This window comes from Protopterus annectens, chromosome 10.part0 (assembly GCF_019279795.1).
Source record: "Protopterus annectens isolate FY-2018-M chromosome 10.part0, PAN1.0, whole genome shotgun sequence".
Classification (NCBI taxonomy): Eukaryota; Metazoa; Chordata; order Ceratodontiformes; family Protopteridae; genus Protopterus; species Protopterus annectens.
The window spans coordinates 337,170,301-337,189,683 of NC_056744.1; the positions used below are offsets into that span (position 1 = coordinate 337,170,301).

The following is a 19,383-nucleotide window of genomic DNA, read 5'->3' on the forward strand; positions in this document are numbered from 1 at the left end:
AGTGATCTAACAGAACATCTACTATTATGGTAACTTCCACTAATACAACTGTACTTCGCATGCAGCTGCTGACACAAATCTGTCAAAAGAAGGCCTGTGACCTATTTAATCAAACAGAGTGCAGCTGCTAGCCTCTGCACAGTTACTACCAAACACCGTCCTTTTGTTTTTTCTTGCTTCCTGTTTTACTTGTTACTTGTTTACTTGTCTCTCTCTTTCTTTCCTAAATGGCTAATTGTACCAGCGTCTCAAACAATATATTTCAGTATATGATCACCCTCTTTGAGAAAATATTAATTCCATAAGTCCATCTTGCACTGACCTCACCTCAAAATTGTTGGCCAAGTTTCATGCTTTCCCCTTCTCCATTTTGCCTTTTCAACCCCACCCCTCCTATTCACCCCTCCCATTTACCTAGTGAAAATGATGCTTGCCCCCAAAAAAACCTCTTCTCTTCTTCTGTATATATTCCCACATTTCAGTGTCTGTTCTACAACCCCCTCTTATTACCTTCACTATGTTGGTAATTTTACATTTTTACATAATATTTACCAGCCTAATAAGTTTTCCTCTGTATGCATACTGAAAATAACTAGAGTATATGAAACATAGCCTACCAATGCCTTGTGAAATGGAAGAACAAGTTAGGCATAACTGTCTTCACTCTAACTTATGCAAGCCCCCCCCATGAATGCTGAACTTTGATACTACCTGCTTATATTTTGACACATCACTCATGCTTGGAGTGGTTACGATGTAAGAGCATTTTTCTACTTTGTCTTTCCTAGGTTCACCCCTCCATGCAAATGCATGGATTTCCTTCCCCAAAGACACGCTACAGGGATAAAGACCATACGATCAACAGCCTTGTAACCTCATACGAACCTGTGAACCTATGAACAAAAGGGGATAAAGCAGACTAATGATTGGTGCCAGACTCATGGTTTAAAACTAAATGCAAGAAAGTGCATCATTATCCCCTCTGTCAAAGAAGTGGCCCCTGCAAAATTATATTATAGATAGCATTCCCCTAAGCTGAAACACAGTGGTGAGAGGCTTGGGAACACAGGTTGACAGCAATTTAAACTTCAATCACCATGTCTCCACAGTGGTAAAGAAAGCCTTCTATGTTGCGTATCTCATAAATAAAGGCATCGCATCCAAGATGTTATAACTTCTCTATGCTCGACCCTCATTAGACCACTGAGTACAATGTTCCCTTTTGTATGTACCTCACCACATACCTGCAACAACTGGAGAGACCACAGAGGTTTCTAACCAAGAAAAATTGAAGGCCTCGAAAACATGACCTACATGGAAAGACTGAAGACCTTGTCTCTGCACTCTGTATCCTACAGGCTACTGAGAGGCGACCTGTGCATGGTCTACATAGAAATCTCTGGCCCTACCCTAACAGAAAAGCTGCATGTATGCAAATCAAATGGGACAAGACTCAGTCACTCCAGGGATCTCAACCTAGCCTGTAACATAAACAGAACATGTTGGAGAGACAGATACGTCTACCAGAGATTGTCACTCCTCTGGAATAAACTCCCACTCATGTAAAGTAGAGCTCCTCAATGACCCTATTTAGGTACAACCCTGACAGTTGGATGAGAGACCACAAATTCACCCTGGGGTGGCAACTATGTCCCTCATAGACAATCGGTGCTAATCACTGATTCAATCTGCTAATAATGACCATCTAACCATGGTCAATTAGGGAACAAGGGTATTACATGGCTAGGCTTGTTAAGACCCTGGGGCCATTAGCCTAGTAACCTCCTATGAACAAGAGCACCTCAGTCATCACAGCAACCACCACTGGAACCAAACAAAAGCTTGTGATGTTAAAAGAATAGCTGACGACACTAGGACACACACAGTTGTGTGTCAAACACCTACTAGTGTGAGTAGTCACTCCAGCTGAATCTCAGAGCAAAGGTGTGTTTGATAAAGACAATTACCTGTACCAGGTGGGAAGTGCAAACAACACTAGAATTGTGTAGATGCAACAGAGAATAAATACCTGAAAATTAATTTCAAATTGTTAATCAAAAATAGTAATTTACCTGATTAAACTGTTTTTCTGCTAGTTCTTCTAAAGCATCCAGGTCTTTTCTCCTCAATAATTTCTACAAAAGTAAAGAAAATGGGTAAAAGATATGACAGATAATTCACTTTCAAAGCCTAGTGAGATACATAATACTATTCTTCAAAACCAAATCACCCAAAAAGATGCTACCGATAATATAAATACCACACTAGGAGCTCGGTTATCGTACTGTTGTCTTAGTTATCATGAAAGCAATGGAGCTGAGGTGCTAATGAGGTTTTATCTTCAATAAAATATTGTTTTCATCGGGTACAAATTAAAATGCTTAACGCAAAGCACAACAACAAGTAGAGAATTAACCCGTTAAAAGGTCAATGTAAATATTCTCCAGTCAGCAGCTGTCATGAAGCACTTGTATGATGCACCCTCGCATATGTGGGGAGCAGAAAAAATCCGGGGAATTAACTTAAGTACTGTGGGAGAAAGTCATGAAGAAAATCCTTAGGGGGAGGCTGAATGTAATTCTAGAGGGCAACAATCTCCAGGACAGCAACCAACATGGTTTATTGTCCAGAAAATGCTCTCAGTCAAACATGATGCATTTTTCTGATTAGGTTACAAGTGAATTTGAGAAGGGAGTACCAGCAGAAGTAACTCTAGTTGGACTTCAGCAAGGTCTTTGACTTGGTCCCAAACAGAAGGCTAAAACAAAGCAGAAGAGTTTGGTGGTAGGAACAGGACAGAAAAAATGCAGAAGTGCAAGATTGGATAGCAGGACAAAGATGGCTGTGGTGACAGAGATAATGTCATGGAATTAGGAAAGTGATAAGCAGAACACTACAGGTACCCGAGTCCCATTCTCTTCAGTATGCTTGTCTCAGACATACAAAGAACAGAATCAACATCTTCACTGACTACATAAAAACAGGGGAAGCAGGGGGAAAGGGGAGGGGAAGAGTCTAGCAAAGGATTTAGAAAGGTTGAACAAGAGAACAGAAAGGTGGCAACTGACTTCACGAGTTTCAATACAAATAAATGTAAAGTCCTGCACGTAGGCTGTAATAACACTGGTGTGACATACTAACTGGGGAGGAGTGGAACTGATGGCAAGGCTCTGGGGATGCCGATCTCACCTGGACTGGGTCACTTAATAGCAGAATGAAGGGGCACTGCCAGCAACAAACAGTATACTCAGGTGTATATTGAGGGGGATAGATTACAGAAGTAAAGAGAAAGTGCTTCCACTCTACAAGGCCTTCATCAGACCACACCTTGAGTACTATGCACATTTTGGGGAAGCAAAGAAGAAGCATGACATCAAGAATTTGGAAAGAATTCAAAGGAAAGCTTCTAGAAAGATCCAGGAAGGGAAAGGTTTTCAGCCAGATGCTAGAGAAGATACAGCTCTTCTCAATTTAGAGCAGCAAAACAGGACACACGTGATACTGTGTCACAACGCCATGTTAGGAAGATGTGAAGGGGTCATCCTTAACAGGAATGACACAGGGGGAAGGGAATCACAAAACAGGACACACGTGATACTGTGTCACAAAGCCACGTTAGGAAGATGTGACGGGGTCATCCTTAACAGGAATGACACAGGGGGAAGGGAATCACAAAACCACCAGGCTGTAAGGACCATCTGCTCCATGGATCTCAAAGTATTTTCTTATAGAATGGGAGTTGGAGATGGAATCCACAAAAGACATCCAAGAGGGCATGGGAGAGGTGAAAAAAAAGGAAAATGAGAAAGACAGAGATGCAGAGGAGGCAGAATGTCAAATGCAATTAAAAGGGTAGAGTAGATTTAATCATTCTTCTATTAAGCTAATGCAAAGTCCAGCAATTTCATTTTCTAGTATTAATTCTACCTTCTGGGAAAAATAAACAGCAGCAGTACAGGTCACTACAAGAATCAGGCTATCAAGTGAGGTAATACTAAAGTATATGTGCACTGAATAGCACTGGTCAAGCAGACGATGGGTAAAAAACAGCTTCTCCTAATCAGGAACACCCTGGACTTGAACTGGAGACTGGTGATGGGAAATTAACATTATGAGTAAGAAGTAGGAAAGTCCACTGAATCAAGGATACCAATAAAAATGCAATTTATTAAAATAAACAATACATAACCTTTCAAACAAAATATGCTTCTTCATCTGAGTATTTGGGTAACATGCATGAGTTTAGAAATGCTGTTGTTACTCAATTATTTTTGATAACTTCCCTACAAAGCAAAACCTTTTAGCACAATGACTTAGACAACAGAAAGTAGAAAGACTAGTAGCCAAACTTAAGCCTACGACAAGAAGAATAACTAGAGAGTCTATATAGATATAAGAGGCATTTTTATGTTTTAAGACATTTTGTATAAAGCATAGGAAGGAGGAGAACGATAAACAGGCAGAGACAGAAATAATTATGGAAACGTAAACATACCGAGGCTACAGTAAGATGAGGCTCAACAACTAACATAACCACCAAGATAAGATAAAGACACTCATGTATGATCAGTCAACAGGAAAGTCCCTAGGAATACACGAGACTCGTACAGAAATCTGTAAGTTAAAAGGGAAGAACGTCCTAAAGATCGGGAAGTTTTTTTAATAATACTTTAAAAGGGGGGGACACCAGCATCTTGGAAGAAAGCTGTGGAGGATGTATTATCCAAAGAGGGTAAAAGACCCTTCAAATCTAGCCTATTTCAATTTTTAAATTGTAACTATACGTTGTTTGTGTCTATACCAGGTAACAGAACAGCAAACATGTTAGCAAAACTGCTAGATAAGACCAATTGTTGGTAAGGCTTGATGCACACAAAGCATTCAACAGAGTCAGCTGTGATGCTTTGAACAGAGCAATAGTATTACTTATGTTACCTGACAGAATAATATGGTTAATAAGGAAGACACATGAAGCATCAGAGGAAAGAATTAAGGTGGGAGAGATCTTCACTGATATGTATGAGCAGAGGAACCACACAAAAATGTTCCTCTTACCCAACTTTATTTGTCTTAAATTTAGAGGGGTTAACAAAAAAATAAGAAATTCACAAATTCCAAGATATAACTGATAAGGTATTCAAGAAAAGTTAGCTTTATTTGTAGATAATACTATTATGTACTTGATAAATCTAGAAAAGGTTATTTTGGTAATGTGTTAACATTTTGTGACAGCTAAGTCTTTTCAGGATATAAAACAAATGAAGATAAAACAAAGCCTATAGTGGTAAGCTATGTACCCATGCAAGAACTAGTTATGCAATAGCCATACTTATGGGGGCATAATAAGATGAAGTATTTAGGTATATGGATTAAAGAAAATTCTGCTATACACTTCCAAGATGGTTATATATTGCACAACAGCTTAATTTTAGCTCTCTCAGTGTGAAAACAAAAACTTAGAAGAGAAAGCCAGTGGTAAATTTCAGTAACTGGCTAGTAAGTGCACTTACTGGATGCCAGGGAAAAAGAATTACAGAGGACCTGAAAGAAAATGAGCTACAAAAGGCAGCAAAAAAACACGACTGGGAAAAGCATTGCAGCTGTTCAGCAAAAAGCAGTGCAAACTCCAACCATGACTTCCAGTAACCTAGAGGAAAGTATAAAGCAATTGCACACACACCTGACTAAAACAAATGAAACACTGATGCAGTATATCACCTTAAACAATAAATGCTGGAAAAAAATAGAAGCAGTTTTGAACAGATATTCAGATAAGGTGATAAAAATGCAAAACTCAGGTCGAAATGAAGAAAGTGCTGGCTGAATATGAGACTGCACAAGAAGACATGTTTAAAAAATAATAGAATTAGAGGACAGAACGCATAAGGAAAACCTGAGAAGCTGGAAGGGACAGATTGTATTAATTTTATGAAAGCACAAATAAGTAACTGGAATGGTATTCCACAACAGGAATTGTTAACTGAATGAGCACGTTGTGTGTATGCTCTAAACTTGGCTATGAGAATACAACCTAGACCTTTAACAGTGAAAATGCAATCTCACCAGCAGAATGAGTTGATTCTGGCAAAACTGTTTAAGAAGGACAAAGTACTAAAAGTGGGAGACAGCAGATTGTTTGTGGAGAATGACTATTCTTTGTACACCAGGCAGAAGAGGTGAAAATGTATTCCATTATTCAGGGAATGTCGAGAAGAAGGCGTGAGACTCAAACTGCTGTATCCAGCTATCTTCAAAATATTTTTCCCTGCAGGAATAAAATAATTTTTTGAAGAAGTACATACTAAGGAAATAGGAGATTCTACTTCTTGTTCTTCTGGTAATAAAGACCACAAAGATTGTGCCAGTGAAACCATTTCCAGTGTTTCAAAGGAAAATGCTTGGGGGGGGGGGCACAAGAGTTGACTAGAAGACTTGGGTTGGGAGATGGAGATGAACAGGAATGGAATAAGAAAATCTGGAAATATTGGACTTTCTTGGCCTTTGTTAAACTTGTAGGGAACTCTAAAGCATATGCCCTACTTCGAGAACGAAATCAGTACCTTGGAAATTGACAAATGCAGGATTACAAAGCAATAATTATATTTGTGAAACATGACAGAACACGAAAATCAGGAAATATGGAACTTTTTGGACTTTGTAAAACTTGTAGGGGGACTCTAAAGCATATGCCCTACTTCATACCATTATGTTCGGAAAAATACTCAGGAGAGATGAAGAGGCGGGAGAAAGTTAACTAACTAAAACAAACTTTTTTCTTAACAGTACTTTTTAAATAGTGAATGATTTTCTTTGCATGTTATAAAATAATTTTTTCAGTTATTTTCAAGTGTAATGGGGGTACTAATGTAAACAGGTGCCCATGTTCTGCTTTTTCTTCTTTCCCCCTTCTTCTATCTCCTTATTCAGTTTTAAGAAATGTAGGCACAGCAATGTGTTAAAAAAAAAAACAAAAAAAAAAAAAACAAAAAAACAATCTGGTTAAAAGAGCACAAAAAAAGAAAAATTAGTTTGCTTTTTCTTATTCGTGGCTGGGGGAATGACTAGGTTAAGGCCATTAGCTTAATCTAGTAACAGATTTTAAGACAAAGCAAGTAAATGAAAAAGAATACTGAATATTCTAAGGCTTTATTTCTAGTAAACAGTTTTGTGCCTGGATCTCATGTCTCTAGAAGACAATCTGATAAAGAGAAATGGCTTGGAGAAAATGTTTTCTGAAAACATTCAAGTGTTTTCCTAACAGAGAGCTATAAATATAAGACAAAAACAGACAGCACTAAACTGAACCACAGATTGTGCCACATGCCTTAGCATGGATAACCTTTCTTTTTGCTTATTTCAAGTCTGTATGTCTGGCTATCAGTTTGGAACATTTGCTCCTATTAGGACAGGAAACTTTAATATTTAAAGATGTACATAGTTTTGTGTTATTAAGCTAATAGGTTTTAGGGGTGTGCGTGCGTGTGCGTGTGTGTGTGTGTGTGTGTGTGTGTGTGTGTGTGTGTGTGTGTGTGTGTATATATAGTTTTGTTTCAAAGTTTTCAGTAAAACAAAGTTTTATAAGATGCGACCTAGGCTCAAATTGAGATGACAAGAAAAAACTGTATAAAAGATTAACTTACCATAACACAAAAACGAACTAGATATTTAACAAAAAAGCTGCTATACATAAAAGGTAGAAATAATAACTTCTGAAGAATATGATGCTTTCTATAAAGTGTTGAAATATCATTAGTCTCAATGATAAATACAAAAAAGAAAACGTAGTGAACTATATTAAAAATGTAGAGTGCACATACCTATGCTACAGGAGACACCCTTGGAAAGAAATGAACATGTGAATTTTCAGGATGGTTATATGGCAGAATACCTTGGGCAATGGAAGATAGGAGTATTTGTACTAATTTGTAGTACGAAGAGGCTACTGGCAAGGGAGAATGATTACATTGGCATGTATTTATATTCCACCGAAAACTGCTATAATGGAGCTTAAGAAAATTCTGGGAGAAATTATCAGCTTTCAGCAAGGAATATTACTTATAGGTATAGACTGGAATTTAATTTGCAGCAGTGAAGATGTGTCTGGGGGGCCCAGAAGAGAAACTATAACAAAAATGGGTAGTGGAAATTATTCAGAAGCTGTTAGAGAAGATAGAAATTTCATCTGAAAATAGGGTCTATGCTATATATTTGAACTTTCAAAATGTCGAATACCATATGATCAAGACCATATGGTCAACATTTGAATGTTCAAATAGATCATAAAATAAAGAAGAAAAACATACCTAAATGGTGCGAGCAGGGGGGCAAGCCCCCCTGCACCCATCACACCCCCCCTACTTAAATATACCAACTCCGAGACCGCACTTCAGTGCAGAAAAGGGAAATTCTCCCATTCTGCACCATACAGCATTGTTAAAAGTCAATTTTCGAACACTTGAAATGTCGAACATATGGTCTCAACCATATGACGTTCGACATTTCCAGCATTCGTTTAATTGACATAGACCCTGAAAATATAGGTACAAGTGAGATAAAAAGTGGAGTTTAAAAATGGAGTGGAAATAAAAGAAAGGGAGATATGGTTAAAAGGTAACAAGAATTATTTAGAGGTACTGACAAATGTTAAAGTATTACAAAATAGGGGGAATCTCTTCAGAACAAGAAGAGGAGCAACTGTAGAATGCTAAACAGAAAATAAGGGATTACCTTGATAATATGCATGACTTTAGAAAAATTGCTGCTAAGCAACTTTTTTTGATAATAACTCGAGAGCACAAAAACTTTTAGCACAACGACTCAGGCAAAAGAAAGTAGAAAACGCATCACCAAGCGTTGGGAGCCTACAACAAGGAAGATAACAAGGGATCTGTACAGGTACTAGAAATAGTTTGGAAATTTTATGAAAGCCTGCATAAAGCAGTGAAATATGGAGATCAAGAAAAGGTATAAATGGAAACGTTTCTGGAAGAATTAAATAAGCCAAGGTTAGAGGTATATTTGGCAAAATGACTAACAGGATAAGAGCAGATGAGATAAAATGGTGATGTATAACCATAATCTACAGGAAAGTCCCCAGAAACAGATGGTATTCCTGTGGAAGTTTGGAAGCTAGGAGGGAAAAAACTGATAAAGTTCTGGAAGCTTTTGTTTAATAGTATTTTAAGAGGAGAGGAAGTAAAAACATCCTGGAAGACAGCTGTGGTAGTTGTAACACCTAAAGAATGTAAAGATCCATCACATCCAGCTTCATACAGGTGCATTCAATACTAAACCATGACTATAAAATGTTTATGTCTTCTTCTTCTTTCGGCTTTTCCCGGTTAGGGCTCACCACAGCAGATCACCTGTCCACTCATGCCTGGCAGTAGAGTTTTATGGTGTCTAGTTACCAGCCTGGTGCCCAACCATCCACGGAAGGCACACACACACACACACACGCACTCACTCCTAGGGCCAATTTAGAGTGTCCAATCCACCTACAGTACGTCTTTGGGATGTGGAAGGAAATTGGAGCACCCAGAGAAAACCCACACAACCAGAGAGGACATGCAGACTCTGCGCAGAAGGCACCCCTGCCGAGGATTGAACCGGAGAACCTCTTGCAGTGTGGTGACAACACTAATCGCTGCACCACCGTGGCCACCCCTATAAAATGTTTATGTCTTCTTCTTCTTTCGGCTGCTCCTGTTAGGGGTTGCCACAGCAGATCAACTGTTTCCATTTCTTCCTGTCCTCTGCATCTTGCTCAGTCACACCAACCACCTGCATGGCCTCTCTCACCACATCCATAAACCTTATCTTAGGCCTTCCTCTCTTCCTGTTACCTGGCAGCTTCATCCTTAGCATCTTTTTCCCAATATACTCTGCATCCCTTCTCGGCACATGTCCAAACCAACGTAATCTTGACTCTCTGGCTTTGTCTCCAAACCTTCCAACCTGGGCTGACCCTCTAATATACTTATTCCTAATCCTGTCCATCCTCGTCACACCCAGTGCAAATCTTAACATCTTCAACTCTGCCACGTCAAGCTCTGACTCCTGCCTTTTTGGCAATGCCACCGTCTCCAACCCATATAACATAGCAGGTCTCACTTCCCTGTTGTAGACCTTCCCTTTCACTCTTACTGGTACTCGTCTGTCACAAATCACTCCGGACACTCTTCTCCACCCACACCATCCTGCCTGCACTCTCTTCTTCACCTCTCTTCCACACTCACCATTACTCTGAACTGTTGATCCCAAGTATTTAAACTCATCCACCTTTGCCACCTCTACTCCCTGCATCCTCACCATTCCTCTATCCTCCCTCTCACTCACACACATATATTCTTAGTCCTGCTGACCTTCATTCCTCTTCTCTCTAGAGCATATCTCCACCTCTCCAGGGTCTCCTCCACCTGTTCCCTACTCTCACTACAGATGACAATGTCATCTGCAAACATCATAGTACATGGGGACTCTTGTCTGATCTCATCTGTCAACCTGTCCATCACCATTGCAAATAAGAAAGGGCTCAGAGCTGCTCCTTGATGTAATCTCACCTCCACCTTAAATACATCCATCACTCCCACCGCAGACCTTACCGCTGTCACACTACCCTCGTACATATCCTGTACCACTCTTACATACTTTTCTGACACTCCCGACTTCCTCATACAATACCACAACACCTCGCTAGACACCCTGTCATACGCTTTCTCTAAATCCACACAGACACAATGCAACTCCTTCTGACCTTCTCTGTACTTCTCCATCAGCACTCTCAGAGCGAACATCACATCTGTAGTGCTCTTTCCTGGCACGAAACCATACTGCTGATCACTAATCATCACCTCCCTTCTTAACCTAGCTTCCACTACTCTTTCCCATAACTTCATGCTGTGACTGATCAATTTAATCCCTCTATAGTTACTACAGCTCTGCACATCACCCTTATTCTTAAACATCGGTACCAAAACACTTTTTCTCCATTCCTCAGGCATCCTCTCACTTTCCAAGATGTCATTAAACAATCTAGTTAAAAACTCCACTGCCATTTCACCTAAACACCTACATGCTTCCACAGGTATGTCATCTAGACCAACAGCCTTTCCGTTCTTCATCCTCTTCATAGCTATCCTTACTTCCTCCTTGCTAATCCACTGCACTTCATGATTCACTATCTGCACATCATCCAACATTCTCTCCCTCTCATTCTCTTCATTCATCAGCCCCTCAAAGTACTCTTTTCATCTGCTCAACACACTCTCCTTATGTCTATAATGGCTAAAAAAATGGCAAAAGTGATGCCAAAATTGAAAGGTATGGATCAACGTAGTTTTGTGGAGGAGAGGCAAACTTTTGACAACATTAACAGAACAACGATGATCCAAAGGGAAGCAAAATGCAAGAAAATACCGCTGCTGTTGGTGGGTCTTGATGCAGAGAAAGCTTTTGACAGAGCAAGTTGATTCTTTATGTGCACAACAATGGAATCATTTGCATTCCCTGATAAAATTATAAGGTTACTTAGTATATATGAGAGATCAGAGGCAAAAATTAAAGGGGGTCTTCTCTGATAATCTCTGCTTGAGCAGAGGAACGAGGCAGGGGTATCATCTCTCCCCTTTGTTATTTGCATTATATGTAGAACTACTGGCAAAGAAAATAAATTATTCAGAAATTCAAGAATATAATTGATATGGTAGTCAAGAAAAGCAAACTCAATTTGCAGATATTATTTTATACCGGACAAAACCAGAAAGGGACATTACATTGTTGTGGAACATATTGAGACAGTTTCAAATCTTTTCAGGATACAAAATTAATGAAGCTAAAACAAAGACAACAACAGTAAATTATGTACCCACACACAAATTGGTTTAGCAATATTCATACGCTTGGGGACATGATAAAATGAAGTATTTAGGAGTATGGATTAAAAATGATTCTGGTGTGGCATTGAAAGGTATGTGGGGAGAGGCTAAACAAATAATACAAAAAACAAGAAAATGCAAGCTCTATTATATGGATATCGATAGCAAGATACAAGCAGTTAAAATGTTTTTAGTCCTTTAATTCTTATAGACAGACAAGGCATATTTTAATCAACATGAGGAGTAGTTGTGGATAGCAATTAATAAAGAGCTGAAGGATTTTATCTGGGAGGGGAAGTCATCAAAAGTCAAGTGGGATAAACTTTTTCTTTCAATATAACAGGGTGGACTGGTATTACCAAATATGAGGGGGTATTTCACAGCAACACAGTTAAGGTTCCGATATATAGCCCAAGCAGAAAACTAAATTCAAAGGGAAAAGAGATGATGAAACAGGGGGACATACTCAAGAAACAAGGAGAGACTGGGATTTTGGATACAGACCATTAAGAAGAATAACAATAACCATACAGAATACATAAAGTAGCAGAAAACATTCTAAGAACTAAGCCAACATGGGAATGGAGAAAGGAGATTCTGCCAATAAGGATGACTGCAATTAGGGATACAGACAATAAGCAAGAGAGGGGCTGGGATTTGTTGGATAAAACTGGTAAAGGAGCCACGTTATTAGGAGCAAATAAGTAGACAGGGAAGGGTAACAGAATGGGAAGGTGCCAAGAACTTATTTGGACTGCAGGTTATATATCTCCTTCCCTATCAAGGACTGATATCAAAGTATAGGCAAAGAGAAATAAATAGTGGGATCCCAAATGAAAGACCAGCGCTGGTACAGTTTTTAGTAGAAGTTAGAACAGAAGTTGCCATTCAGAAAAGAATAATTAGTAGAGCATATAAAATATTGCATGACAACTGTAAGAATCAACCAGAGGAGGTTAGAAAGGATTAGGAAGAGCGACTGAATAAGCAATTCACAAGGAAACAATGGGGGATATATGTATGTCTTACAAGGAAACAATGGGAGGGTATATGTATGTCTCACAAGGAAACAATGGAGGGATATATGTATGTCTCACAAGGAAACAATGGGGGGATATATGTATGCCTCACAAGGAAACAATGGGGGGATATATGTATGTCTCGCAAGGAAACAATGGGGGATATATGTATGTCTCGCAAGGAAACAATGGGGGATATATGCATGTCTCGCAAGGAAACAATGGGGGGATATATGTATGTGTCACAAGGAAACAATGGGGGGATATATGTATGTGCCACAAGGAAACAATGGGAGGATATATTTATGTCTCACAAGGAAACAATGGGGGGATATATGCATGTCTCACAAGGAAACAATGGGGGGATATATGTATGTCTCACAAGGAAACAATGGGAGTATATATGTATGTCTCACAAGGAAACAATGGGGGGATATATGTATGTCTCACAAGGAAACAATGGGGGGATATATGTATGTCTCACAAGGAAACAATGGGGGGATATATGTATGTCTCACAAGGAAACAATGGGGGGATATATGCATGTCTCGCAAGGAAACAATGGGGGGATATATGCATGTGTCACAAGGAAACAATGGGGAGATATATGTATGTGCCACAAGGAAACAGTGGGAGGATATATGCATGTCTCACAAGGAAACAATGGGGGGATATATGTATGTCTCACAAGGAAACAATGGGGGGATATATGTATGTCTCACAAGGAAACAATGGGGGGATATATGTATGTCTCACAAGGAAACAATGGGAGTATATATGTATGTCTCACAAGGAAACAATGGGGGGATATATGTATGTCTCACAAGGAAACAATGGGGGGATATATGTATGTCTCACAAGGAAACAATGGGGGGATATATGTATGTCTCACAAGGAAACAATGGGAGTATATATGTATGTCTCACAAGGAAACAATGGGGGGATATATGTATGTGTCACAAGGAAACAATGGGGGGATATATGTATGTGTCACAAGGAAACAATGGGAGGATATATGTATGTAAACAACCATATGCTCCGCAAGGATGGCATGCAGGGTCAAGCCAGCAATGTAAACCACCAACGACCAGCAAAAAACGATAGTGAACACGCAGTAATGAAGAAATAATGATTATTTATTTATAATTCTTTCAAATCCAGACCAGAAAGCGACTAAAAAATATACCAAGATGTTGCAAAAAAACAGCTGCCAACACAGAAATGCTGTGTCACTATCGAGAACCACCAGCGAAGCCAAAAACGTCAGCAAACAACCATACGCTCCGCAAGGATGGCAGGCCGGGTCAAGCCAACAATGTAAACCACCAACGACCAGCAAAAAACGATAGTGAACATGTAGTAATGAAGAAATAATGATTATTTATTTATAATTCCTTCAAATCCAGACCAGAAAGCGACTACAAAATATACCAAGATGGTCTGGATTTGAAGGAATTATAAATAAATAATCATTATTTCTTCATTACTGCGTGTTCACTATCGTTTTTTGCTGGTCGTTGGTGGTTTACATTGTTGGCTTGACCCTACATGCCATCCTTGCGGAGCGTATGGTTGTTTGCTGATGTTTTTGGCTTCGCTGGTGGTTCTCGATAGTGACACAGCATTTCTGTGTTGGCAGCTGTTTTTTTGCAACATCTTGGTATATTTTTTAGTCGCTTTCTCGTCTGGATTTGAAGGAATTATAAATAAATAATCATTATTTCTTCATTACTGCGTGTTCACTATCGTTTTTTTCTGGTCGTTGGTGGTTTACATTAGGATATATGTACGTCTCACAAGGAAACAATGGGGGCATATATGTAAGTCTCACAAGGAAACAATGGGGGATATGTATGTCTCACAAGGAAACAATGGGGGATATATGTATGTGTCACAAGGAAACAATGGGGAGATATATGTATGTCTCACAAGGAAACTATGGGGGGATATATGTACGTGTCACAAGGAAACAATGGGGGGATATATGTATGTCTCACAAGGAAACAATGGGGGGATATATGTATGTCTCACAAGGAAACAATGGGGGGATATATGTATGTCTCACAAGGAAACAATGGGGGGATATATGTATGTCTCACAAGGAAACAATGGGGGATATATGTACGTCTCACAAGGAAACAATGGGGGGTATATGTACGTCTCACAAGGAAACAATGGGGGGTATATGTACGTCTCACAAGGAAACAATGGGGGGATATATGTACGTCTCACAAGGAAACAATGGGGGATATTTGTATGTCTCATAAGGAAACAATGGGGGATATATGTATGTGTCACAAGGAAACAATGGGGGGGATATATGTATGTGTCACAAGGAAACAATGAGGGGATATATGTATGTGTCACAAGGAAACAACGGGGGGATATATGTATGTGTCACAAGGAAACAACGGGGGGATATATGTATGTGTCACAAGGAAACAACGGGGGGATATGTATGTGTCACAAGGAAACAACGGGGGGATATATGTATGTGTCACAAGGAAACAACGGGGGGATATATGTATGTGTCACAAGGAAACAACGGGGGGATATATGTATGTGTCACAAGGAAACAACGGGGGGATATATGTATGTGTCACAAGGAAACAACGGGGGGATATATGTATGTGTCACAAGGAAACAACGGGGGGATATATGTATGTGTCACAAGGAAACAATGGGGGGATATATGTATGTCTCACAAGGAAACAATGGGGGGATATATGTATGTGGCACAAGGAAACAATGGGGGGATATATGTATCTCTCACAAGGAAACAATGGGGGGATATATGTATGTGTCACAAGGAAACAATGGGGGGATATATGTATGTGTCACAAGGAAACAATGGGGGATATATGTATGTGTCACAAAGAAACAATGGGGGGATATATGTATGTGTCACAAGGAAACAATGGGGGGGTATATGTATGTGTCACAAGGAAACAATGGGGGGATATATGTACGTGTCACAAGGAAACAATGGGGGGATATATGTACGTCTCACAAGGAAACAATGGGGGGATATATGTATGTCTCACAAGGAAGCAATGGGGGGTATATGTATGTGTCACAAGGAAACAATGGGGGATATACGTATGTGTCACAAGGAAACAATGGGGGTATATGTATTTCTCACAAGGAAACAATGGGGGGTATATGTATGTCTCACAAGGAAACAATGGGGGGATATATGCATGTCTCACAAGGAAACAATGGGGGGATATATGTATGTCTCACAAGGAAACAATGGGGGGATATATGTATGTCTCACAAGGAAACAATGGGGGGATATATGTATGTCTCACAAGGAAACAATGGGGGGATATATGTATGTCTCACAAAGAAACAATGGGGGGATATATGTATGTCTCACAAGGAAACAATGGGGGGATATATGTATGTGTCACAAGGAAACAATGGGGGGATATATGTATGTGTCACAAGGAAACAATGGGGGGATATATGTACGTCTCACAAGGAAACAATGGGGGGATATATGTACGTCTCACAAGGAAACAATGGGGGTATATATGTACATCTCACAAGGAAACAATATGGGGATATATGTACGTCTCACAAGGAAACAATGGGGGGGATATATGTACGTCTCACAAGGAAACAATGGGGGGATATATGTACGTCGCACAAGGAAACAATGGTGGGATATATGTAAGTCTCACAAGGAAACAATGGGGGGATATATGTATGTCTCACAAAGAAACAATGGGGGGATATATGTATGTCCCACAAGGAAACAATGGGGGGATATATGTACGTCTCACAAGGAAACAATGGGGGGATATATGTATGTCTCACAAGGAAACAATTGGGGGTAGATGTATGTCTCACAAAGTGTTTACATTGGTATTTTCATACCAAGTAGACTCCACACAATTTTCTCAGGTAAAAGTACAGTTTTGTACCTACCATAAATGTAGATGTTCGAGGATCCACATTGCTGCAGTCCTTACTATTGGGTAGTCCGCTGTCCAGTCGGCCCGAATACCAGAGTATAAGGCTGACGTCGGTCAGGGCGCATTAGACTGACGTCAGTACGTCAGGGTACTAATGCGCATGACCGACGTCATATCCTCAGTCTTTTCTTGCCCCAGATGTCAGAAGACCCTAAAAAGACAAGGCCCAAAATACCTGCACCAAACATATGTACAATATATACAAAAAGATATATACAAAAATACCAGCATATAACCTCACCTACACAACCACCCCTAAACACAGAGGGAAGGAGGGAGGGTAATTGGACTGCAGCAATGTGGATCCTCGAACATCTACATTTATGGTAGGTACAAAACTGTACTATGTTCTTCGTTCCACATTGCTGCAGTCCTTACTATTGGGTAGAATCCCAAAGCAGAGGTAAGGGAGGCTGGCAAATCATAAAGAAGTAGGAGCTGACAACATGCCTTGCAAAACAGCTGTGGCAAAACCAGCCCTAGACTTAGAGTAGATAGGAAGGTGATAATGCTTAGAGAAAGTATGCACTGAACTCCAAGTAGCTGCCTCCAAAATATCCTTAGTTGCCACCCCTTAGAAATGCTGTTGAAGTGGCAGTAGCCCTAGTGGAATGAGGCCTAATCCCAGCTGGAATCTCCTTGCCATGATGGGAATAACAAAATGCAATGCAAAACCCAATCCACCTAGAAATAGTTTGTTTTGACACAGGCTTGCCCTGAACTCAAAGCAAAAGAAACAAACAACTGCTGAGACTGCCTAAAATCCTTAGTCCTGCTTAAATAATAACGCAATTGCCTGTGTACATCTAAAGTGTGCAAAATCTTTTCCCTTTATTTTGGGGGTCTGCATAAAAAGTAGGCAAATGAATAGTTTGGTTTAAAGCCACACTAGAAACCACCTTAGGCATAAAGGAAGGATTAGTACGTAATGATACCCTATCCTTATGGAAAATCAAAGAGGGCTCTACTGCCATAAGGGCCTGCAACTCAGACACCCTTCTTGCAGAAGTAATAGCCAACAGAAAAGCAGTCTTCCATGACAAGTATTTCAATTCAGCAGTAGCCGCAGGCTCAAAAGGTTGTAGAGTAAGTTTTTCCAACACAAAATTGAGATCCCAAGCAGGAGTAGGAGCTCTACGTGGGGGTCTTATATTCTTTGCCCCTCTAAGAAACTGCTTGAACAAAGGATGCGAAAACAATGGTGGGTCACAATCATAGTGAGCTGAAATTGCTGCAGCATGAATCTTAATGGAAGAGAAGGACAAACCTTTGTCCAATAACTCAGTAAGATATTGAAGAGCCACACTCAAATTAGGCTCAGAAATCTCCAAATTCTTTGCTGTACTCCAAAATAAAAATCTCTTCCATTTTTCTCGACACTTTCCTTGTACTAGGTCTTCTAGCTTCCATAATCACATTTAAAACTTGTTGAGGAAGTTGAGACCTGCTGTGTTTCAACACAGAATATGCCAGGCTGTTAGATGAAGAGAGTGAAGCTTGACATTGAGCAGATGACCGTCCTTCTGAGATAACAGATGAGGAATCAGAGGTAAAGGCCATGGAGGCTTCCTTACCAGACTCCTTAGTAGTGTGTACCAGTGTTGCCGAGGCCAATCTGGAGCTATCAAAATCATCCTTGGCTTGTCTTGTCTGACTTTTAATAGTACCTTTGGAAGAAGAGGCAGAGGTGGAAAGGCATACACATGAAGGTTTTTCCAACTGAAAGACAGAGCATCCACTTTCCAAGCTGTGTGATGAAACCCCTTTGTGCAATACTTTGGCAGCTGGTGGTTTAGTGGAGAAGCGAACAGATCTATGTCTGGAGTTCCCCATGACACTGTCAATTTCTGAAATACATGAAGATCCAGTTTCCACTGTGGGGATCCATGATTTGTCTGCTTAACACATCTGCTAAGGAGTTCTGTGCTCCGGCAGAAACCTTGCCTGAAGAGTTAGTTGCAAGCTTAGCGCAGTCTCCCATAAAATCATTGCTTGCCTGCATAGAGGATAAGAATGTGTTCCCCTTGCTTGTTGATGTACCACATGACAGTTGTGTTGTCTGTTAGAATCAACACCTGCCCTGGAAGAAGTAACTCCTTGAAAGCCATTAATGCAAACTGGACTGCTAACATCTCCTTCATGTTGATATGTAGATGCTGTAGTCTGGCAGGCCACTTGTCTTGTATCCACTTTCCATTCAGATGAGCTCCCAAGCAATGTCCGAGGCATCTGTCGTTAAAATCTGACTCGCCTCTGGCCGGGTCACAGAGAGTCCCTTGTTTAGGTGACATTCCTGAGCCCACCACAAAAATTCTTTTTGAAGGCAAGGTATTATTTGAATGACAGTGTCCAAATCCTGGCAGTGCTGTGTCCATACATTTTTGAGATACCATTGTAGCTTCCTCATATGCAGTTTGGCATTGGGAAGCACCAGAATACAAGATGCCATGAACCCTAATGCTTGAAGGACTGTCCTTGCAGTCAGCACGGACTGATGAGATAGTTGAT

General features: G+C 40.0%; 1 protein-coding gene across 2 annotated transcripts in view; it reads right to left on the reverse strand.

The window, feature by feature from the left end:
- The window catches only part of DARS2 (aspartyl-tRNA synthetase 2, mitochondrial), a 1,354,455-nt gene that overhangs the window by 784,130 nt on the left and 550,942 nt on the right, over positions 1-19,383 (reverse strand). For both annotated transcript variants that reach the window (XM_044085228.1, XM_044085227.1), the window contains one exon: positions 2,073-2,135. In XM_044085228.1, coding sequence (XP_043941163.1) covers positions 2,073-2,135 — 63 coding nt within the window. The remainder of the gene's footprint in view (positions 1-2,072; positions 2,136-19,383) is intronic.